The 24,729-nt window shown below is 43.3% G+C and overlaps 1 protein-coding gene across 5 annotated transcripts in view; it reads right to left on the reverse strand.

The window, feature by feature from the left end:
* TNRC6C (trinucleotide repeat containing adaptor 6C) overlaps positions 1-24,729 on the reverse strand; it is a 126,193-nt gene that overhangs the window by 51,708 nt on the left and 49,756 nt on the right. For all 5 annotated transcript variants that reach the window (XM_060080598.1, XM_060080597.1, XM_060080600.1 and 2 more), the window contains exon 4: positions 3,612-3,938. In XM_060080598.1, the coding sequence (XP_059936581.1) occupies positions 3,612-3,938 (327 nt within the window). The remainder of the gene's footprint in view (positions 1-3,611; positions 3,939-24,729) is intronic.

The following is a 24,729-nucleotide window of genomic DNA, read 5'->3' on the forward strand; positions in this document are numbered from 1 at the left end:
CCCTGCCGAGCGGGGCGGCCGCGGGGTCGGCGGCGCGGGGCCCGGAGCAACTCCGCGCGCAGCGGCGGGGACGCCATCTTACGCGTCGTCTGCGCGCCCCTCGCGCCCCGTCCGAGGCCCGGGAGAAGCAGCTGCTGTCTGCTCCGTGTCGGCTCTGTTTCTGCGGCTCGGCGGGCCGCGGGGGCGAAAGTACCTGCGGAGAGGGGCCGCCCACCCCCTGGAGACGCTACCTTGCGCGCCTAACGCCCGGGCGCCCGCATCTAGGGCGGCGCGGGTTCCCAGCTCCACCCTGTCGCCGCGCGCCCCGGGCCGCCGGCTGTCGTCACCGGGAGGCTCCGTGCTGGCTGCGGCCCGGCGACCTGCAGGCGCCCGCGGGGCAGGAGCTGGCGTTGCCCTTCCCTTCCCGGGAGGGAGCCGATCACCCCCTCCAGCGGGAGGGGCGGGGGGAGGCATCCGCGTAGAGGACATGAAAGCTTTATCTAATTGCAGCTGACACTAAACCGATCTTCCTGCCTCTTAAAATTCGTTCAATTGTCGCAACCATTTTCACTTCAGGACCCAGTTACAGCAGCACCAGAGCCACTTTTCCTGTTTTTTGAAAGTCTGCCAAAAGAGTAAGGGCGCGTTGCCCACTGGCTGCATGCAAATAAACCGCTGCCCTTTCCTACTCCTTTGTGTTCCGTTCCTTCCTCTTTCCCGCTTTTCCTGAACACCCACTAAACGTTCGGCATACCAACACTAGCTATAATTTTCTAAATGAGCCCCATATGTAAATTGGCACGTGTCCAACTTCTTACTTTCCTGCTTCTATCTACAAAAGATCTAAGTAGCAAACACTACCACGTATTAATCAAAGCCTCAGTTTATGAATGTACAAAGTAGCCAGCAAAACAATACATTGTTCTGCCTTAAGCGCAGCGAGAAAGAGTTTTTTCGTTTTTAAAAAAGATAAAAGCTCTCAAGTGTTTCAAGCTGGAGTTATACTGCAGGTTGGCAAAAACATAGTCTGAATAGAAAATAACATTTTCTGGAAGCTTAATAGGGTGAATCACTACACTTACATACGACTATATACATTTATCAGTTAAAATTTTTGCCAGTCGGCTAAATGACAAGGTCACACAGGGGTCGTGGGTCTGGAAAACGAATCGGACCTGTCTCTTGACCACGCTGCCACACTGCCTCCATGCCCGGGGACGCCCACCTAGGTCCCTGTGCTGATTCCACTAGGACACGGGATGGCGTCCCAGCAATGCTTTGCATTGACAAAATCAAGTGAGCTCTTGAAGCGGGTTTGAGTTGGAGATTCCAGGGAAAGGACCTTAGAAGTCTCATTTTAGGTGAGAAATGGAAGTACTGGCTGTGGCATAACCAGTGCCGGCTGCCAGGACTTCTTCAGTTCAGTTCCTTTCACTCTGCTCAACTAGTCACAGAGAGGAGGTTCAGACACTGTCCTTTTAGGATACAATACAGGTTACACAGTATACAGTGCGTGTGAGGCTGCATGTTGCGGACGAATGGAGTATCCTACAGCTTCAAGAGGAGCTTGAGGACAGAAATACTCAAGGGGCTTCACGGAGGGTGGGTGACTGTGATTTGCAGACAGAAAGGGGCAGGGCGATCAGGTGTGTGCATGTGCTGGGAAAGGCAACAATGAGTGTGCCCTATTTGTGAAGCCATACGGAAACAATCCCAATCAGAACGGAAAGCAGGACCTGGGGACAGAAGGAAACATGCTGGCTGGACAAGGCTGGGAAGGGCACTGAGCCAGGCAGAGAGACGAAGACTGCATTAGGAACTAGGAAACCAGCACAGGTTTCCGAGGGGACCTCTGAAGCTGTGATACCAGAGACTGCTGGTGAAGAGATGAAATTGCTGTAAAACAAAGACTTTTGCTTGGGAGCCAAAAAAATCAATCATTTCTTATTTTATTAATATAAATATATAGGTTGATTCCATTTCTCAAGATGTTTTTATGTATAAAATGATGATTTAGTCTTCAATGTATATATTTTAAGAAGTACAAACAACTAGGAATAACTTTCTGGAGAAGGATATTATAATTACAGAGCCAAATATTTTATTAAAGAATATTTCTTTCATATAAAATTTTACTGAATCAATTTCTTGATTACTTTCTACTTATCTAAGAAGATACCAGTAACATCTTGCACCTCTCGCATTTGGTGAGAACACTGATGCAAGGCTGCCAACTAATCTTATAACAATGAGATAAGCCCAGAAAAAAGCAGGGCTGTTACACTTCTTTTTCAGTTTTTCTATATAAGCTTCTTAAATCAATACCCCAAGCTATACAGGTCTGACTATACAGTCTTCGTCTCTGTTAAGATTGGTCAGAGAACCATATTTCAGTGTGGAAAGTAACCATATGTTTGACTATAAACTGGTTGCAGTTAAGCAGATGGGATTGTATTCAGTGAATATATGTGATCATTTCTTTTCTTCCTAGCTTTTTGCTGAAAATCACTGACCTACATCCTCTCTACCAGGAATTTAGCAGATGAAAGTAAAGACTATTTGAAGAGACATGGCAAAGCTGTCTAAAAATATTTGTTCCAAATAAAACCACAAAGTCATGGTTTTGAGAAATTCTGCTATAAATACTTCTATGTCATGCTGGAATTATTCCCCATATAAAAAGGCAGCACATGAAGGAAAACAAATATTAATATGAATTGTGACATGTTTCTTTTAAATGCTAATCTAACACAAGAAGCCTCCTTGACTCTCTAATTACAGACCTGAATTTCACTACCATCAGCAAATACGCTTTCCGTGCTAGAACCATTGCCAATTGTTAGTTAAATTACTTGAAACGTAAAGATTTAAGAAAATAAGAGATTCACGGCAGTCAAACACATGTACTTTGCTCTCTTCCAAAAATTTCCCTCAAACTCCAGTAAAGAAATTTTTAAAAGTGTAAATCCATGAGGTCAAGAAGATGGGAACAGGAGAGAGCGAAGATGAGAGATGCTGACATTCTGGAAGCTGGAAAGCAAATGAGCAAGTGGCGAGCTCTCCTGGGAGCCCAGAGAAAGTTATCGTTGAACTGCAGGCAAGGACACAACAAGCAGCAGGCGGCGCAGAGCCCCAGACACCGCAGGGGCCGAGCACGGGAAGACAGCAGGGAGGGTTGCCTCAGGATGCTTGAATAAGTTACTTAGGAACACTGCTCCCCATAAAATGCTATTACCTCCCTGCACAGAAGGTATGTGTGCAGTCATGAGACATCCTAGTAACCTGAGGGAAAAGGGTTTTATTTTGAAGTGTTCACTGCAGGGTTCCAAAGCATCTGCCTTGACAGATTTATATGTACTGACATAGACCTTTAGTTTCTGGTGAGCAACAAACTTAGCTGAAGTAGCTAATGCCATCTGAAAGTGTATGATGAACAATATAAATAAGTGGGGGAACTAGAAGTAAACCTTAAAATCTAATTGAAATGTATCAAGCTATCATCTAGCTAGCTAGCTTTACTAAGTGTATAGTAAACATGGATCAAAATATGTCCATTTCTATTTCTGGGCAGCAAGTTGAAAGTAGCAAACCAGTTCTCAGATAGAAAGAATGCCGGGTTCTGTGAGGTTTACCTGGCTGGGGCTTGCTGGGGTGCGGCTGTGCTCCGGCTCCAGGCAGTGGGGGAGGGCTCAGCCCTGCAGGCCCAGCACCCTGGGTGGGGCTCACGCTGGTCAGAGACCCCGTGGGCAGTGGCTGACCTCTCTTTAACAGCTGCTTCTGTTCTTGCTGGCGGAAGCGTGGAGGCACCTCGCGAGGCAGGTAACGGGATGCAGCTGGCTGCTGGCCGCCGGCAGACGCACGTTTGCCATTGCTGCTGCTGGAGAGAGTGCTGGTGGAAGTACTGGTACTGGTCCCGGCAGGTTGGGGCTGGCTTGAACAGGTCTTAGTAGGTTCTGGCACTAGAAGGAACAAAAGGAAAAGACCCCAACATTTTAGTATCACCTCCTTCAACCCAAACCAAAGAAAACAAAACCAAAAACTGAGAAAGAAATGACAATGGAGGGCTTTGGAGTCGAACTGCACGAAAGCCCAGAGTTCCAGGCTTGAGACCCAGTTGTCCTATAAATGAACCTCGATCCTGAGCTGTAGCTCTCGGCCAGTTTCCTCATCTATAAGACAGGTGATCACGCTTGGCTAGAGCAGCAGCTCTTCAGCTTGAGCTGGAGTCAGGTTAAAGGCCTGATTCCTAGGCCCCACCCGGGGAATTCACTTGGTTGGAAGGGAGGGGAGACTGCAAATCTGCATTTCTGATAAGTTCCCAGGTGAGGGTGATGCCCCGGGGCCTGGGCCCACACTTTGAGAACCACCGCTCTCAGTCTGTGTTTCTCAAATTTAAGGGATCATTAGATGTCCATGAATTTATATATATATGTATTTGTTTTAATTCTGAAGACAATGTAAAATATATATATATATGCATTCTGGGTTATCTGAATAATTAAAGCATTTGTGGTGATGATATCTATAGCACCACTACACTCCTCTCAGATTTATTGGAAAAGAATGCAGGTAGACTAATTTGCAAATGATGCGTTAAGTGAAAGCCAAAATGCTACCAGAGTATGCTGCATAAACAAAGGTTTCACAGCAATGTAAACAGAAAAAAGGAGCAGGAGAGTTGAGTGACAGCCCTGCTAGTCAGCATGCCAAATGCAAAAGGTGATCTGAGTGGTGACCCTGAGTGAGGAAGGGAGCACAGGCCTGTCAAGTGCCAAAGAATCTGAGCCTCAAGTTCATTTCCATCTTGAATTTGAAACATTAATATCCACATTATATTATCCTGTTATTTGAAAAAAATTTTTTTCGATTTAATTTATAAATGTCTTTGATTTCAGAGTTGAGTAAAAGCTATGTGCAAAACGAGTTATACCTAGTTCTCTGTATATCTTGTTTGTATAAGCAGCATTATAAAAACCTTTCCAGTCGACACTGTTTGCCTTTTATTATCCCTTGAGATCAGCCTGCATTTCTCACCTCCCGCAATGGGTTCTGCTGTCCACCCCGCGACCCCATTGTACACAGTCAGTATCCGCGAGGCCTCTGTCCACTGTTTTTCTGTCACCCTGCCTGGCAAACCCTCAATTCTGGATGAAGCCACTGTCACTGTCCATTCTCTCCACCCCGGACTTGGGCTGCTAAGTCTCTCAAGAAAACAGAGCCGTGCAGTTTGGCATCACTATGAACTCCTGGGCCCTAACCTCAGGACACGCTCAGTGCTTCCTGACCAGCCTATGATTTCCTGGGTCTGCCTGGTTCCACTGCTGTCAATCATTCAAAGACCTTCCACTCTCCAGTGATAACGCCTTTATCTCCCATCCCCAGAAGATAAACTGGACCTTATTCTCCAAAGAAACAAAGACCAGCAGGCAAAACCAGGTTTCTGCTCCTACAATACACGTGACACTGTTGTCTGTCCCACACTTCTGTTATTCCTATACAAGGCTAGTATTATATTTCACCAATTCCAAGACTCACATTTCTTCACATGTTAAAATCACTTGCATCGGCATGTGTCTTACCGTCGACGGCACATCCCTTCCTCAGTGGCACATGAAATACTGGGGCATCTCACTGTCTATGGTGTCAGAGAGGCACCACAAGACGGCTCCCTCCACAGCTCTGGATCCTGTCTCAGGGACTTTGTGTGTCCTGGATCTTCAACTCATGACATTCTCCAGAGCAGATATAAAGGCTCAAAGTTGAAGACTGGGTCTTTGATTAATTCTTTGTTTTACAAATATTTATATTTTTTCTTCCAGGGCTTAGTAGATGGACATCGCTGAGTGTACAAGAGAAGAGAAATCCAGCCACCGAGTTCGCGTGTGGAGTGGAGGAGAGCACATTTCCAAAGATAACCAGGCCAGGATGTGGCCACCCTGCAACCAGGTCCTCCTGGTCAGCACTTAGACATGCCCACACCTCTGCTCTCTCCAGACAGCGGCGCTCCTGCTCTTCTCGACCCACACCCGCCTCCTGACTTGCCTCCTTCTCCCCTCCTCCATCATACTTCTGGTCCTGCTTCCTCACCTGCTGTGTGCCTCTCAGCCAGGTCCTCTCACCCTCCTCTCCCTCCTTGTCGCTGAAACCCTATGCTCCCCTGAGCTTCCTCTGCTTGCCCTCTCAGTCATCTGTACTGGCGGTGACTGCTGTGGCTGTCCTGAGCCTCTCTTCCTGGGCCTCCACGACACTGGAAGTCCTTTCTTGGATTTCCTCTGACCTCTCCAGCCACTCTTTTCTGCTCCCCAATGACAGGCTGCTTTTTCTGCCTCTTTAAGGTTGTGCTGCAGACACTAATCCTGGGTCATCTAATCTATGCACAACGCTTCATTTATCAACCCTGTGGTCCTGGTCTGAGACCTGGTTGGCTATTAGATACCTACATCGAAGTCTTACGGGCACCTCAAAGTCAACGCGTCCCAAACACTCATCAGCTTTCTCGACTCATTCTTCTTCTGAGTCTTTCCGTTGTTCTCCTGGCAAATGGCTCCAAGTCAGAAACCCGGCTTCCATCCTTGATTACTCCCCCTATCTCCCCAAACCTACATCCAACCAACCACCAAACGTTGACATTTCTAGCTCCCAAATGTCTCCCCTAAGTAGCCCTCAAACTACTCCATCAATTTCCATTCCTTTTGCCATGACCAGAGCCTGTTTCTAATCCATCATCCACTGCGGCCAGCGTGATCTTTCTGAGATGCAGATCGCCTCCCTGGTTTAGAAGGCTTCAGGGATTCCTACGGCCCTTACGATAAAGTCCAAGGTCCTAGCAGTTAGCTGTCCTAATGCCCAGTTTTCCAGCCCCCTCTAACTTCACGATGCTGAACTTCCTGCTTCTGGGCCATTGTGCCCCCTCTTCTGTCTAACCACCATGTATCATCAGTCCTAAAATAACATATTTCTGCATTTCAACATCTCTCAAACTGAGATGCATCTTATAATTGATGTTGTATGTATCAGTTTAAAAGGCAATGCTTTTTTCTAAGTGGTGCATAAAATAATGCATAAAACAATTGATCATATCTCAGATTCAATAGAACATGGTAATTCCTAGTCATTCTTTCAATATCAAATTAAATGTCACTTCCCTCAGAACCTTCCCTGACTCTCCTAGGCCAGTTTGGGTGTTTCCCAATGCATTCAACATTGTATGTTGCTTAGATGAACATCCATTACATCTTTTTTTTTTTTTTAAAGAAAGTGATAAAACCTATTATAGGTTGATTTTTAACGCTTCCTTTTTTTTTTTTTCTTTTTTTAAAAAATTTTTGGCCACGTCGTACAGCATGTGGGATCCTAGTTCCCTGACCAGGGATCTAACCCACACTCCCTGCAGTGGAAGCACAGCATCTTAACCACTGGACCGCCAGGGAAGTCCCTATAGGTTGATTTTTAAATGTACAGGGGCCTTCAAATATATTTTTTCCTGATATTGGCCTTTAGCTAATTAAAGTAGCAGAAGTTTCTAAATATTTACCTAAATGAGTGGAAAACTTATGTCCACACACAAAAACCTCTACAGGAATGTTTACAGCAGTTTTATTCATAATTGCCCAAAACTGGAAGCAACCAAGATGTCCTTCTATACGTGAGTGGATAAACAGACCGTGGTACATCCATACAAGGGAATATTAATGTTAAAAAGAAATGAGTTATCAATCCATAAAAAGAAATGGAGGAACATTAAATGCATTTTATTAGGTAAAAGCCAGTTTGGAAAGGCTACATGCTCTACGATTCCTATAATATAACATTCGGGAAAAGGCAGAACTACAGAGACCATAGGCACTCAGTGGTTGAGAGGGGCTTGCGGGGGAGGGAGGGAGGGAGGGAGGGATGAGCAGGCAGAGCGCAGGAGCCTTTTAGGGCGGTGACACTGTGATACTGTGAGATTGGATACACAACATTAGGCATTTGTCAAAACCCATCAACTGTGCAACACAAAGAGTGAAGGCCCAGGTAAACTTTGGACTTCAGTTAATAATAATGTATCAAGGGCTTCCCTGGTGGCGCAGTGGTTGAGAGTCCTCCTGCCGATGCGGGGGACACGGGTTCATGACCCAGTCCGGGAAGATCCCACATGCCGCGGAGCGGCTGGGCCCGTGAGCCATGGCCGCTGAGCCTGTGCTTCCGGAGCCTGTTGCTCCGCAATGGGAGAGGCCGCAACAGTGAGAGGCCTGCGTATACTGGTTCATCAATTGTAACAAATGCACCACACCAAGGCAAGATATTAATAATAGGAGACACTGAGGGTGGGTTGGGGGTGGAGAGATGGAATATATGGGAACTCTTTATTTTCTGCCCAGTCTTTCTGTAAACCTAAAACTGCTCTAAAAAATAAAGTCTATTAACTAAAAAGACAAAAAACGAAAAGCAGAGAAGCAAATTTGATGTCTCTTTCACTTTCCATTAGGACTTTGCAAACGAAATTGAGAGCAGAGTAGAGGTACATTTGTCTGGGAAACTTAGAACCACTAAATTTATTTAAAAACATGTAATCAGCATATCAATTCACTTAACTGCACATTTTAATGTATCTGGCCCAAAGGTTTTATTCTAGACCTTGCAGTTGCTTCTTAGGAGGCTCAGAGTCTGAATGCAATTGGTTCTTTCCTTTTACTACAAAACTCAAAAGCAGAAGTAGAAAAGGAGGAAGAGGAGGAGAGGGAGGAAGGAAGGAAGAGAACCATTAGCAAGTACAGAGAGCTCTGCCTGCCCTTGTTACAAAACCCTGTTTCTCTTTTGTAGTAACCGACATCAGCTGGCCAGCTACTACCAGGCAAGGCGCTTCCACCCCGTCATCCTGCCTGTTCAAAGGCTGGAAACGAAGAAAACCTACCTGAACTCAAAACCTGGAGGAAACAACTGGCAAGGACTCGGAAGCAAAGAACCCACACTGAGCCTAAGAAATCACCCTGTCCTACCCTCCTCCACACAGATCCCCTCGGCCCAAGTCTGCTAACCAAGATGACAGCTGCAGTCAGGGCTGGTCTTCCATGACACTGCTGTTATCTTTTCAAAAGTATCAAAGGACAAATTCAGGGCTATTTTTCTTCAAAACCTTTAGAGGAAAAGGAATTCATGATACAGAAATGAAGAAATAAATGAAATGTTATCAGTTACTAGTTTTGAATCTAAACAACCAGTTCTAAGTTATTTGATATGAAATACTCAATTTTTCTTGTGTTATCTGCCTGATGTATTATGTGTAGTCCTTTTTATATCTAAGATAGCCTCTTTTTTTAAAATTTTATTTTATTTTAATGCAGCACGTTCTTATTAGTTATCTATTTTATACATATTATGTGTATATATGTCAATTCCAATCTCCCAATTCATCCCACCACCACCAGCACCCCACCCCGCTTTCCCCCCTTGGTTTCCATACGTTTGTTTTCTACATCGGTCTCTATAAGATAGCCTCATTCTAAGAGTGAAAGTACTCTAGGCCAGTCTTCCCTTTCCTCGTGAATAACTGCTGATTAGGGCAGGAGCCAGCAGGTGAACTAAATGTTTCTTACATTTTTAAAAGGCAAGGAAAAAAACAATGAAGAATATGTCACAGAGACCATATATATATGGCTTACAAAGTCTAAAATACTTACTATCTGGCCCTTCACAGGAAAAGTATGACCAGCTCCTGGTGTAGGGACTAGAAACTTCTTGTACTATTAGATTAAGCATCAGACATATAAATCTCTTAGGGGAAAAATCCAAGTAATGTATGCCAAAGTCTTGTGTGGGCATTGTTTTGTTTTAATAAATAAATAACTAACTAATTAGTTTCATGTCTCCTCTCCAATTGTGAGGCTCACCCTCTTTATGATTACTGAACGAAGGGTAATATGATGCTATTACTCAAGAAAACAAAGGGAACACTTTAAGTTGAAGAGATTATTTGATCACTCTCTTAGAAATCCAGGTGCTTTTAATATAGCCTAGCACTGAGCTGCGAGAACAGAACGCACTTTCTGTTACACTGTCAACACAGACTGGATGCGCTGCTCACCTCTTCTTCTTCCTATCTGCTCTGCTGGCCCTCTGACCAGAAGCAAGAAGCAGACTTCGAATCTTTGGCCTCATACTTCTGCCCTGGACTCTCTGGAGAGGTCATCCAGGTTCACAATTATGACCATCATCTCTAGGCTGACACCCAAATACTGTCTGTTCTATATTGCCCCCAGCTCTAGTTCAGCCTTGATCTTCAGTTGTGTACTGGACGGTGATGCTTGGAAGCTGTCACCCTTCAAACTGAAAGTACCCAAAGGCCAAACAGGATTTCCTGGTCTGAGCCCAGGATGGTGCTGATTGTTGTAGGAAGGCACTGAAGCATAAGGTGTTTCTCACCTAAGTGAACCAACAATCAACAGGGGAAATAAAAGTTACAAGACACAGAAGCATGTGGTATAGACTGGAAGTTGGTCACTTAGAGGAAAGATAACCATGTACTGCTCAACATGGTAGCCACTAACCACATATGGCTACTGAGCACTTGATGTCTGAACTGAGATGTGCTGTAAGTACATACACATGGCATTTCAAAGAGTTAGAACACAAAAATCTCATTCATTTTTATATTGATGTTGTATTGAAATGATAAAATTTTGAATATATTGAATTAAAAATATTAAAAGTAATCTCACCTGTTTCTTTTTAGTTTTAAAATGTTGCTACTAGAATATTTAAAGTTCCTTATGTGGCTCCCATCTGTGGCCTGAATTCTATTTCTATTGAATAGCGCTGGTCTAGAAACAGCACTGTCTTCTTGAAGGAGTTAAAGTTTGAGTTGGCTTCTCAGAAATATGTTAAATTTAAATAACTATCTGTTTTCATAAAGGACCATCAGTCGTGGCAGATCACAAGCCTTTTCGGGTGAGAGGTTTCCCCTTACAACTCTGTACCAACTGAAGTACTAGTACCTTATCTCACAAACAGAAAAACGTCGCTAGATATTTGCAAAGTAGCAAAAGCAAGACCAAGGGCCCAGAGCACAGAGCAAGCACAGTATTCCCAATTTACCCACACACTCACTCTCATGGTTGTATTTCTAGCTGCCTGAGATACTACTGTCATGGCTGGTGGTCTGGGGGGGGGCGGTCACCCTGGATGTTGAGGAAAAGGAAGAGAAGCGTCACTCAGCAGAGGGACGAGGGAGAGGGAACCAAGAATTCTGACTCTGCCAAGCTGCACCTCTGGCCTCTTTTACATGAGACAGTGATAAACCTTCTTTAAGCTAGTATTTTTCAGATCTTTGAAACTAGCAGGCAACTAACAATCTCAACTGAGAAACAGAGAATCTTAAAATCTGGATCTATTCTTAAAATACAGATAAATCAAATGGTCAGTTTTGACTATCCATGCTCTCTTCAGATCCAAATTTCTCAATCTATCGCTGCCCAAAGAACTAGGCTAGGGTACCAAAGCAATTCTGACATTCCTCTTCTCAAACAGACCCGGATCTAAGGTGATACCTCAATGACAGTCTTACAAACCAGCCGACCTGACACATCACTGTTTTCACACAGTAAGGCAATGGGAATTTTAGCTTGATTCATATGGATCGTCAACAAATGATTTGTTTTATTTAGAAGAAATTAGAATAGCAGCCAGTGAATAACTACATAGCTAATAAAGAACTTCCAGCAAGCTGGACACTTTGGTTCCTTTCTTTAATAAACCTTTACTTTTTTCTTTTAAATGAGAGCGACACCTGCTGGAGAAAAGGTAAGATGTTAAATCCTTACATAAGAAAGCAAGTCCTTTCAACAATTTTCTTTCCAAGAAACAATTTTCTGCTTTCAGTTAAAAATTTCAGGGGACATTGTCACACCAGGGTCCAAATAGTTTATAAATTCCTACCATTGCTTTTCCAAAACAACAGGCCACAGTATGGGCAGGAAGTTTAGACTGTCCCTGCAGGTCTCTGGGTGACTTCAGGAAGGATCTCCTTTCAAACTTTTGTACTACACCTTGCCATCTCTAGGAGACCGAGACAGAAGGCTGACCCAGCCTGCTTAACTTTTATTCTACTCTGGACTACCCCGTTCTCTCTTCTGCTTCTCTAGCCATTTTACATGGCCCAAGCCCCAAAACTGCCATCTGGACGCCCCCCACCCCCCAGACCCCCTGGCCTTCCTTCCACTATGCTATCCACACCTCTGTACCATCCCAACCTTCAGTCTGGTTTCCAGACTGCCTGAAACTGCAGGCTCAGAAAGCGACGAGCTCTGTACCCACTTACGCTATTCCAAGCCCCTACTGTTGCCAACGTTCCTCTTATAATCTCACGTGGTCTGCCCAAAGTCCCTTATAGTAACTGTTTCAAACTTTCCCTACCTCTTCCAAATCCTGATACCCACCCGCTTCTCTGTCTCTGGCTGGGACTCTAGGTTCCTGAGATCGATGCTACTCACTCACTCACACACACGAAGCCTTTCTACAGCCCAGCTCCGGGTGCTGGGACCTTCCAGTGAACAAAAAAGGCAGACTCCCACCTCCTCACCCCCTCCGCTCACATCTCAACAGGGGAAAACGACAATGAACATGATGCATTTAAGATAAGTAGTCATCAGAAGGTGCTAAGTGCTGTGAAAAAAACGAGGAAAGCTGGGCAGGGTAACTAAGGGCTCAAGATGACTTCTCTCATGTTACCTGCCTATCATTTTCACACCCCACGTGTCAGTATCCTCATTTATCCTCTCTTTATGTACTTATTTAGGAAATATATAATGAGTGCCTATTTTGTGCCAGGCATTGGGTGTGTTGAGGAAAATAAATAGAAATGGTTCCCGTCCTTGTAGTTTATAGTCTAGTAAGAGATACTATCTTAAAAATGATTCCACAAATATACAATTACAAGTTGCCACAAGCACGATAAAAGTGATAGGATAAAATAACCTAGCTTAGGTTAGGGACTCAGAGGAAGCTCCTCTGAGGAAGTGACAGCTAAGCTGGGCCTGGAAAACTGTTGGCTGGGTGGAGCGTGTCTGCGAGCTCACGCCCACCAGCTGGGACAGGGCATGGGAGGGTCTTGAAATGGGAAAGGACTTCCGTGCTTTCAAGGTCTGAAACAAGGCTGGTGTGGCTGGAGCTTAGTGCCCAAGGGAAGAGCTGCTGGACACAAGGCTGCAGAGGCAGGCGGGGACTCTGTAAAGATTCTGGATCCCATCACTTGGCTGACAGCTGGAAGAGCACTGGGGCAGCCTGTGGAGGGTGACCCCGTGGTGCTCCTGTCCCGGCTGCAGCACACTGACAAGCCTGGAGCCTCCGGTTTCGGGCAGAAGTTCTCTGGGGACAGGCTCCTCTGATTACAAACTCACAGGGAGTCCGGGATGTTGTGACCTTCACTGGCTGTTTAAACTCAACAAGCAGGTGACCTTGATCAAGAACCTGTCTGTGCAGGCTCCAGAGCCAGGGGGTCCCGCCCGACAGCACCTTCCCGGCAGCCATGGCCCAGAGCAGCAGCACCCTCATTGTCTTGTTCTATAAACTTGGGAGGTTTGGTTCCTGCTATGAGGTACCTTGTGCTCTTATCAGAAACTTAACAGAGCAGGGGAGGGTGGGGTGCCCAGTGTGTTGAGGTGTTTCCATCTTATTACCCAAGTCATACTACAAGACGTTCTTTGTGAAAAAAAAATTTATTTGGAAATATTTAAGATGTACAAAAAGGCATAAAGACCAAATACTCAACAAACCTCCATGGACCCAATCTCCAGCTTAAGAAAGAAAATGTCCCCAATTCCACCAAAGGCTCTTCTCTCCCCCTCCCTGGCTTCATACTCCACCTCCCCCCAGGAGACTGTGGCCATGTGCATTTGGGGTTTATCATTCCCATGTGCTTCTTCTCTTCAGATGCAGTGTAGTGGCTATGGGCATAGACATCTATTTAAATCTCAGCTCTGCCACTTACTGGCTGGTGACCCTGGGTAAGTCACTTAACTCTCTGTCCCTCAGTGGTGCCACTTGTAAAAATGTAGGTAAGTGGAGGATGAAGTGAGGGTAACAATACCTCACCGAGAGGGTTCTTTGAGGAGTGAACATTAATATATGTAAAGAGTCGTTTAGAATAGTGTCGGGCACATAGTGAGTGCATGATAAGTGTTTATGTTACAGAAAAAATTCAATGACACTTGTTGAAGATGGTAAAGCAGAGTTGATACAGGACCGTCACAACAGAACCATTGCAATGGGATTTTACAGTGTGGGAGAGAGACTGGGCTCAGCTCGGAATATAGCATGGGCAAGTGGGAACTGAGAGCTAAGGAGCAGGGGGTGAGGGTGTCAGTGGATGGAAAATACTAAGAGGAAACATCAGGGGTGAGGGGGTGTTCTGGCTAAACCAACCTAACAGGATTCTTGCTGCAGGCCGGCAGGGTGGGGGTGGTCGTCAGACATCACCTGGGCGATGGTGGAGGAGGAAGGAACCCGGTTAAAGCGACCCAGCGGGGCTCTTGCTAAAACTAGATTTTTACAGGGAGGTGCAGAGATGGGCCTAAGAGAAGGTCCAGGAGCCTGAGAAAGGTTTGGTCAAACAAAGAATCTTTGTCAGTCTTAATAATCCTCCTCCTCTCAGAAGCAATGGAGGTATTTTAGACTGATTAAAAACAAAAACCAACTTACATGAAATGAACTGCAGATGATGAAGTAAACAAGGGAAGAAGAGAGGCAACACTCAAAGAGGTTAGGCCAGGCGACAAACTGGGACAGACGATGACCGTTGCCCTCAGGATCGTCGGAGCACTAGATCTCCAGTCCGGCCCTAGACCTCTCCCGTTAATTTGGGTCTCTCATTTCCACGGTTTGAGAGGTGTGAAGCACTATACAAATATGATTAATGAACAGCCATCCCAGCCGTTTAAAAGCCTTACAGAGCAGCAATCAAAGGTGCCTGCTCCACGGCAGGCACACCAGCGACAGGCCCCGCAGGGGTCGGTTCACAGCTGCAGGGAGGCATGTGCGTGAGGGATCCGGCAGTGACCAGGAGGTCCGTCCGCTGCGCCAGCTCCAAGTGTAAGCGCGGCCCTGGAGATGGTGGAAGTCTCCGCATGGGGTCCCGGTTCCTATCACTGTCTTGGTGGTGGGGAGAGGCAACAGTGGTGGCAGCTTCCTGACGGCTGGGCTGCGGCAGTGACGCTGTGCTCTTGAAGCCAGCAGTACCAGCGGGGCCTCCTGACTCTTCCCCAGGGAGCAGCTCTTCTGGAGGAGCCTTTGGGGAGTCATATCTGCATCCCAGCCTAGGGTACCCCCCACCCACTGATTTTATAAGCACCCAATTCCCTGTACTTAAACTCATTTCTGCTTAAAATAGCTAGAGTGGTTTCTATACCTTTCAATTCAGCTCTGGTTAAGAGCGCAGATTTTTTTTTTTTTTTTTAGCAAGTAGGACATTTAAATCTTTCGTTCACCTAGACGGTATCACAGTATATGGTATGAGCTAGATATTCAACTAATGGCATTTACTGTAATGGGACTTAGCTACGTACACCTGGATTAGACTCTCAGAGGCTACCTCCATTAGCCTAAAGTATGCTGACAAGCAGGCACGCAATGGGTTATAGAAGTATATTTTAAAAGTAAGTTTTTATAGATAAATGTTAACCTAAAGGGACGTTTTAACCTACACATTTCAATATGTCTTATTTCTGAAATTTGGATGCTTCTACAGTTGGTGTATAAATTTAACATGCTTTCCTCATTCACCCTCCAACTCCATCAATAAGACATTATTAAATCAACAGTATGCCCTATAATTGATGGTATCTTAGAACTTAAGAAACAAATGTTTTTATATGATAAAGCATAGAATTTCTCTTATGCATAAGACACCACACAATGACAAAAAAGGAAAAATATTTTAAAATCATGCACTAATTCTAGCCATTTCAGAATATATACTCCAAGATTCAGAGTTTCTTAAAAATTTAAATTTACTGAAATGTATATGTTAACTGTTTGCAAAATGTGACTAAGAAAGAGGACTATTCTCCTGTGCTGAAATAATCAGTGATTCCAAGGAATATTTTCATTATTACAATTACTTCTGCAACCTCTACAGCAACAAACATTGTAGCGAGACATTCCCTTAGAACAACAGAGATTCAAGGAGAAGACAGCTATGAGTATTGGTCCATCTGCTGTGTTTATCGCAGTCCCAGTGGGGTACAAAGCGGTGGCCTTCTGTTTGTTCTGTTGATGGCTTCTGGCTGATCTGTCACCATAGCAACTTTTAGAGTCCAACTCAAATGAGCACAAATTCATTAGCTACTAACTACATTAACTTTGTGTCTGCTGCTAATGAGAAATGCTGTTCAGAGTTATTTTCTATTCTAATGGATTATAGTTACCTGTCTGAAAGGTATTAAATTAAATTAAACGCTACTCTTAATGTATCAGACTGGATAATATGTTACAGTAAAATTATTTTAATAAAGGCTACTAACAATAAGAATCATTTCATTAAAAGGTTACCTTAGGGACTTCCCTTGTGGCGCAGTGGTTAAGAATCTGCCTATCAATGCAGGGGACACAGGTTTGAGCCCTGGTCCGGGAGATCCCACATGCCACGGAGCAACTAAGCCCATGTGCCACAACTACTGAGCCTGTGCTCTAGAGCCCGAGAGCCACAACTACTGAAGCCCATGTGCTTAGAGACCATGCTCCGCAATGAGAAGCCCGCGCACTGCAACAAAGAGCAGCCCCGCTCACCACAACTAGAGAAAGCCTGCACACAGCAACGAAGACCCAACGCAGCCATAAATAAATAAATAAATTGGGGAAAAAAAAAAAAAAAAAGGTTACCTTGTTCTAGTCCTTGGATTCTTCTACTCTAAGAAAATGTATTACTTGTCACACCGGCAAATGTTTCTAGGTTATTTTAAATGTCGGCTAGCTGATTTAGAATATCAAAATTGAAAATTTTGATAACAGCATATGTTAAAGCCAAGTAGCCAGTACAGCATTAACATATATTGGATTTTCTATAACCTTGTCAATACGGACCATCAACTGAAATACTTCCCAAAGAGGAGACACATTGGACAGACGTGAAGGGTAAAGAAAGTCCAGTGAGTGTACAGCTTCTATGTCTGACTTCGTCTCTCTACACGCAGAATCATCCGGAGCTGAATAAGCTCTGGAAGCAAAGAGCAAATCCGAAATCTCATGAAACAGAGGTTTTAAGTGGGATTATGTCTCACCAGTGTTTCAGTATTCTCCCAGGACATGTATATTGCCTTGTGCAGGAGGGCTGTGTGCGTTTGTCTTAATAAATTAATAAATTGTGGAAATGAACTTATTTACAAAACAAAAACAGACACACATAGACAACAAACTTACGGTTACCAAAGGGGAAAGGGGGTGGGGGAGGGATAAATTAGGAGTTTGGGATTAGCAGATACAAACCACTATATACTGGGTTGGCCAAAAAGTTTGTTTGGGTTTTTCTGTACCGTCTTATGGAAAAACCCAAATGTAAAATAGATAAACAACAAGGTCCTACTGTATAGCATAGGGAACTATATTCAGTATCTTGTAATAACCTACAATGGAAAATAATCTGAAAAAGAAAAAATATATGTATAACTGAATCATTCTGCTGTACACTTGAAACACTGTAAATCAACTACACTTCAATAAAGTAAATAAATCATGGAATAGCAATAATCCTGAGATGTTTTTCCCCCACAAAGTGCAGAATCCTACATCCTGCCAGAAGAGGGAGCCCAAGTTTCTCCAACATTTAGTCAGAGGAGGCAGGGGATCGGGAGGGAAGCTGCCCATATTGCTAATTTATTTTGAAAAGCCTCCTTACTGTCCTTAGGAAAAGGAATGTTCTACCTCTATCACGCCCTGGTCTCCATCTACCACGTTCGCCTCATCTCACACCACTCTCTCCCCACTGCTGATGGCTCCTAGGCCCTGCCAGCTTTTTGTTTGTTTAGGGTCCAGCCAGCCAGCCTTTGCGGGCCGGTGCTCCCTCCGTACGCGGGAGCCCTTCGCCCTCTCTCTACTCTCCCAGGCCTAGGTTCTCGGCATCCTTCAGGTCTCAATTGAAGCAGCACTCAGTTGCCTTCCCTGATCCCAGCCTAGTCCAGGCTCCTGTGCTCTGTGCTCTCATTAATCAATGCTCCTCTCCTTCACGGCAGTTGGTAACGATACCTATAGCATTGTGACTGATGTTTATGTCTGTTCCCCATAAGACTCTAAGTTCCAGGAGAGTGGGAAATATATCTATTTGTTTTATAATAAATTTATTTATTTTTTATTTTATATTATTTATTTTTGGCTGTGTTGGGTCTTTGTTGCTGCACGCAGGCTTTCTCTAGTTGCGGCAAGCAGGGGCTACTCTTCGTTGCGGTGCACGGGTTTCTCATTGCAGTGGCTTCTCTTGTTGCAGAGCACGGGCTCTAGGTGCGCAGGCTTCAGTAGTTGTGGCTTGCGGGCTTCAGTAGTTGTGGCTTGCGGGCTCCAGAGCGCAGGCTCAGTAGTTGTGGCGCACGGGCTTAGTTGCTCCGCGGCATGTGGGATCTTCCTGGACGAGGGCTCGAACCCATGTCCCGTGCATTGGTGGACAGATGCTTAACCACTGCGCCACCAGCGAAGCCCCTATATCTATTTTTAAAATCTTTTTCTCCCCACAGTGAACAGCACAGCGTAAGGCAAACAGTAGGTGTTTAATAAATATCTGCTGGATCAGATGGTTAGCGGCCCGTTTGGCCTCTGGGCTCTGCCCACTCTGTCAACATGAGCCCTCCTCCCTACCCCCACCCATCAGCTTAGCATCTGCAGGCTGAACTGTGCGGCGGTCTCACTGCACCCGCTGCCTCCAGCTCTCTCTCCAACTGTTTAATCCACCTTCAATCTGGTGCTTTCAGTGATCTTTCTAAAACATAAATCTCATGATGTCACTTCCCCACTCAGAACTCTCCAATGACTCTCCTTTTTCATAGGGTAGGCTCACACCTGATGGATGGGTTTGGGATGACTGGCATAAGGCACCCCTCCTCGTCCTTGTCTCCACAGCTAAGTTAGGGGCCAATGGGAAGAGCGGCCCAGCTCCAGCATGCATTTATCTCACTCTCAATCAGTACTGTCCTTTCCCCCAGTTTTCTCACTTATTTTTAAAAACAGGTTATCTTTTCTCATAGAAATATAAATATAGGATGAAAAGATGATCAAATGAATGTAACTTAAATCCTTTCAGGTGGAAGATGTGGGATAAATAAATCACAACACCCAGAACATTTTATTGCATTCACTTGCTCATAGATCCATTTGCTAATACAGTCAACTCTTCCCATTAATATACCTCTTTGAGAACAGAGAACTTATCTCTGCTGTCTGATGGGTATTTATAAACTATTTATTAAATTAATTAGTGAACTAACTTGACAACTCTAGGTGATAAAATGTGACTAATATTTAGCTAATTTACTAATGCAATCTTTAGTATGTTAAAGCTAGATGAAATGTGATCACAATGGAAAGTGCGTATTTTCTGATATAACTAACATACAAATAACTGCAGGCACAGAAAGAAAGGGAAATGACTGAGGCATGCAGAAAACTAAGCTGCAGTGATGAGACTTTCTGGCCGAGTGTAGGGGCCAATTTAATATTAGAAACCAATCTGGAGTTAGAAAGCAAATAACTCAGGAAGCAGTGGCAAAATATTTCAATACGCATCCACCAAAGAAGATACGCAGATGGCAAAAAAGCATATAAAAGTAATGTTCAGGGGCTTCCCTGGTGGCGCAGTGGTTGAGAGTCCGCCTGCCGATGCAGGGGATACGGGTTCGTGCCCCGGTCTGGGAAGATCCCACATGCCGCGGAGCGGCTGGGCCCGTGAGCCATGGCCGCTGGGCCTGTGCGTCCGGAGCCTGTGCTCCGCAATGGGGGAGGCCACAACAGTGAGAGGCCCGCGTACAGCAAAAAAAAAAAAAAAAAAAAAAAGTAATGTTCAACATCATTAGCTGTTAGGGAAATGCAAATCAAGACCACAAGGAGATTCCACATCTATTAGAAAGGCTAAAATTATGAAGACTGACTTTCCAAGTGTTGATGAGGATGCGAAGAACTGTGAAATGGGACAATCACTGTGGAAAAGTTCTGCAGTTTCTTGAAAAGTTAAACATCCACCTATCATAAGATCTGGCCATTCTACTCCCACAGATTTACCAAAGAAAAATGAAAGTATATATATATATATATCAATAGAGAGATTTGTACATGAATGTTCATAGGCATCTTATTCATCATTGCTAAAAACTGAAAACAACTCAAATGTCCATGAACAGACGAATGGATAAACATGTTGTGAAAAATCCAAAAATGGAATACTACTCAGAATGGAATAGAAAGGAATGATCTCCTGATACACGCAACAACAGGGATGACTCTCACAAGTGCTATTAGGCTGAGTAAAAGCGGCCAAGGGTGCATACTGTATGATTCCGTTTATGCAGTAGTCTAGAAAACCTTCTGTAGTGACAGAAGTAGATCAGTGTTTGCCCAGAGACTGGCGAGGGGACGGAGGGGTAGGGGAGGTGGGTTGGGAAGGGGCACAGGGTACTTTCAGGGGTGATGGATGCTGTCTTGATTTCAGGGATGGTTTCACAGGTGTGCTCGTGCCAACATTTATTAAACTGTTCTCTTTTAAATACATGCAGTTTATTGTATGTCAACTATAACCCAATAAAGCTTTTACAAAAACAAAAAAACAAAAAAAAGAAAGCAATCTGGGCAAACAAATGATTTCTCAGAAAGAAGATTGCCAGATTCCTTTAAGCTATAAACTATAACTTTACGCCTGGAGATCATGATTATGTTTAACACTTCAGTGAAGCTATGCTAAATAGAGATGTGGACTTCACCTGAGACCTAGCCAGAAATGCAGTTAAAGGGGCTTGTAACAGACAACAGATAAATTATCACTGGGTTTACTTCCTTTCCTCTAAAATTTGATCAAGAAAGAATATATATATATATTTCCTTAGGGTTTTTTTCCAATAAATTTTTATCCTTTTAAATTGTCTACATATTTAGGGGAAAAATACCACATCTTAATATACTTTCTTTTGTTCCCACAGAAAAAATATTCATGCATTTATTATATCTTCCTTCCCTAGGGATTTAATAGTAAAATTAAATAATTCCTTTAAACAGAGAGCAATGTGGTTAAAAAATGACATAGATAATATTTAAAATCCTATCAGATACCATCCCATAAAGATCCCGCATATAACAAATCTCTTAGGAATTTCTTCCAGTCTTATTTGAAAATATCCTAAGTTACTTCTTAAAAGGAACTCACACAGTACTGGTGATACATAAACAATATCTACGTCTCCAGTCCCTTCACATGATAGCAGAAAAAATATATAACTGAGAACCAGAAGATGAGGGTTCTAGTTCTAGTTCTGCTACTAACTAGCTGTCAAAATGTGTACAAATCATTTAACCTCTTTAAATCTCATTTCCCATCTAACAGGAATTGGATAATCTCTAAGGATCCTTTAAGCTCTAAGATTTTATTAATCTTGTAGACAGGCAAATAAAATGCCATATTTTATAGAAAATATTGTGCTAAGCATGCTGACTAGATTTTTAGATGCTGCTTTTAAGAGTAACTCATATACTCAAAATAACGTTTGCTTTGGTTATGTGAATGTGAACGTGAATACATGTAAATTCAAGGAACCTGGCCAATTTTATTACACAGTATAACTCAAGAAAACACAGATCTGCTGCTCCTTAAATACTAACTGCTGATTATTGTGTTGAGACCCCTGAAGGACTGAGCAAACAGCAATCAACTGCCTCAGCTAAAGAAAAGTGCCACCTAATTGGTGAGGTGCAGAAATCTGGGTTCATTTCTGTTTGTTTTTATCTATATCTGACTATGAAATTGGGAAGGCATGCTTTAAACATCAATTCTCACTTTTTTCACTCATGTTGAGGGAAAGCTTTATAAATATATGTTTAGGGAATTCCCTGGTGGTCCAGTGGTTAAGACTCCACGCTTTCACTGCCGAGGATGCAGGTTCAATCCCTGGTCAGGGAACTAAGATCCCACAAGCTGCACAGCATGGCCAAAAAAAAAATGTATATATGTCTAGAATGAGCCTTAATAGCAGTACAGCACAGTGACCCCCCCCAAGCCCTTATCACTCAACATAAGGCTACTGAAAGAATATGCTTTCAATTGATTTACATTAACAAAAGCGTATAAAAGTCTGCTTAAAATTAACAATTAGAAACTGAATGCATGGAGAAGCTGAATATCTGATTGCAAAACTTAAATTATAGTCCTTTCAAGCAAGATTAGGAAACTAATTAAAATGTACAAATTTTTAAAAGTATATGACTCAAAACCATGAATCATTAATCATGTGAAGTTTGAGCCATGTTGGGTCATCAAAATATTCACTTTTATACATGATATAATTAACTTTGAGCTTTCTGTATGAAAAGTTATCTATTTTATGAACTTGAGAAAATCTGGCTAAAACCACTAAATTAAATTCACTTCACATTTAGGAATATTATAGTTAATCCTAAAAAACCCCTTTAAATCCATGAAAAAACCCAGAAGACAATACGGAAAATTTAGGCTCATAAGGTCATCACATCACATGTAAAGCTATTATTTTCTCTGCCCAAATTAAGGGCAATGCCTCAAATAAAGAAGAGAGATTACTGATTACCGAAGCAAAACCCAGTATAAAGTGTCCAACACTTAGACACTAGCTACTCCACAGCAGGGATACAATACAGAAGTTAATGGTGTTTCGAAACAGGATTATATCTGATTCCTCTTCCCCCTAACTATGAGAACATCTAGGGTCTCACTAAGGCATTGTGTTCAGCTGGCTTTTTCACTGGTCACCAATGCAAAGACAATGTTTAGAAGAATTTACTAAGGGCTGTTTTGTTTCTGAATAGGCTTATACAGAGGTTCTCAAGTTGCTTAGTGCAGCTCCTTGAGGGGCAAGGGATGGGGAAATGCTTAATTAGGGGAAGCAGCAGAGTCCATATAAAATGCATATTTATGTATTCATAAAGAGATGCTTTCAAGGATGGTCAACAAAATGTTAACTGCTAAATATCTCAAGATGGAGGGGTTTCATGTCAACTTTAACTTCTTTTTAGACAATGAGAATATTATTACTTACATTTTTCATCACAGGGAGAAAAATAAGGAAAGGATGATTGAAACAACCCCACCCAAGACTAGAAAGCACTGAAGGAAAAGAGTTCCAGTCACAGAAACATGCTCAGATTCCTACGAGTGCAGGATACTCAGGGGTACAGAAGGAGGAGGAAACGGGTGAAAGGTGAGGGTGAATCCACTATTTGCATAAAAGTCTCCAGGGCTTAACTAAGCAGAGAAAATGCAGCTTCCCCTGACATCAGGGTGGATGCTGGGCATAAATGCTGGCAGCACAGTGTTTCAAACAAACTGACTCTCGCTTGCCTGAATCTTAAAACAAAAAGAAAACGACCTTAACAAAGAAATCGCAAGGCAGGATTTGGAAAAACAGGTACTAAATTTAATTTTACTTGTAATTTTGTAAAGCAGAATTTCTAGCACCTGGTTTTCAGACTGCAGTAGGGGAGGAGAAGCATGCTATATATTAGATTAAGCTAATGAAAAAATTTCCAGTGAGATTCAGTTCTTCGTTTGTCTCTTAAATGAAGATTCATAGTTCAAGTTCAATGGTTATAGCCAGAGATAAAAAACTTTTTAAGCATAATTAATGCTATAATGAAGACTCATCTATCAAGAATGGATTAGGCTAGTTATTCTCTAGGAGAAAGCAGAAAGGTATAGTATATGTATGTGTATAACATAAAGAGTTCCCTGAAAATGTTTAAAATAAATCAAAATTTAAAGAAGTTAAGTTTCAGTTATTGAGAAAATTAAGTCAAATATAATGCTAAATAGTGGAGGCACTGCTTTACTAATACTACTGTTTATGCCATGTGTAATACTGCAGAGCAAGGAAGTTACTAATTGATATGGTCTAGTTATCTAATTATCAAAATAAAATCAATTCAAACTTCTACTATGTTAATTGATTCAGTGTATTATATAACCTTATTTATAACTGTAGCCTCTCGCTTAAGAGTATTCAACTCCTGGACTCACTCAAATTGCTAAACTCTTTCCTACATTCTAACAGCTCAGGGCCCTGAGACTTCTGGGTGCTGCCTTGTGGTGAGAGCAGGGTTCTCCGGCTTCCTGTGGTTCTGAAGTGGGTCATCACATCTGGCCAGGAAGTCAGAGACCTGGCTCGGGAATCAGAGGCAGGACTGACCCGGCTCTGCTACTCACTAGCTCTGTGACCTTATCTAAGTTACCATACCTCTCTGAGCATCCCTTTCCCGACACAGGATTGTTTTGAAGCATGGTAGGTACTGAGATACAGTAAATGCTTGATGAATGTCTGTCGTGTGCCCTTCCTGGATGCCATAAGTTCAGGAAGATTCTGGGCACATCAGCCCTGCTGTTCACTAGCTATACAGTCTTGGGGGCATTGGGCAAACTCTCAGAGCTTCAGTTTACTCGTGTGGACACTGCAGACAGTGCCAACAACAACTAGAACTAATACATGTACAGGGTCTGTCTGAAAGCAGCTGCTGATGAGGGTGCCGGTCTCAGGCCTCCTGACTGCGCGCACAGAGCAAGGAGCT

Source organism: Mesoplodon densirostris, chromosome 18, assembly GCF_025265405.1.
Source record: "Mesoplodon densirostris isolate mMesDen1 chromosome 18, mMesDen1 primary haplotype, whole genome shotgun sequence".
Lineage (NCBI taxonomy): Eukaryota > Metazoa > Chordata > Mammalia > Artiodactyla > Ziphiidae > Mesoplodon > Mesoplodon densirostris.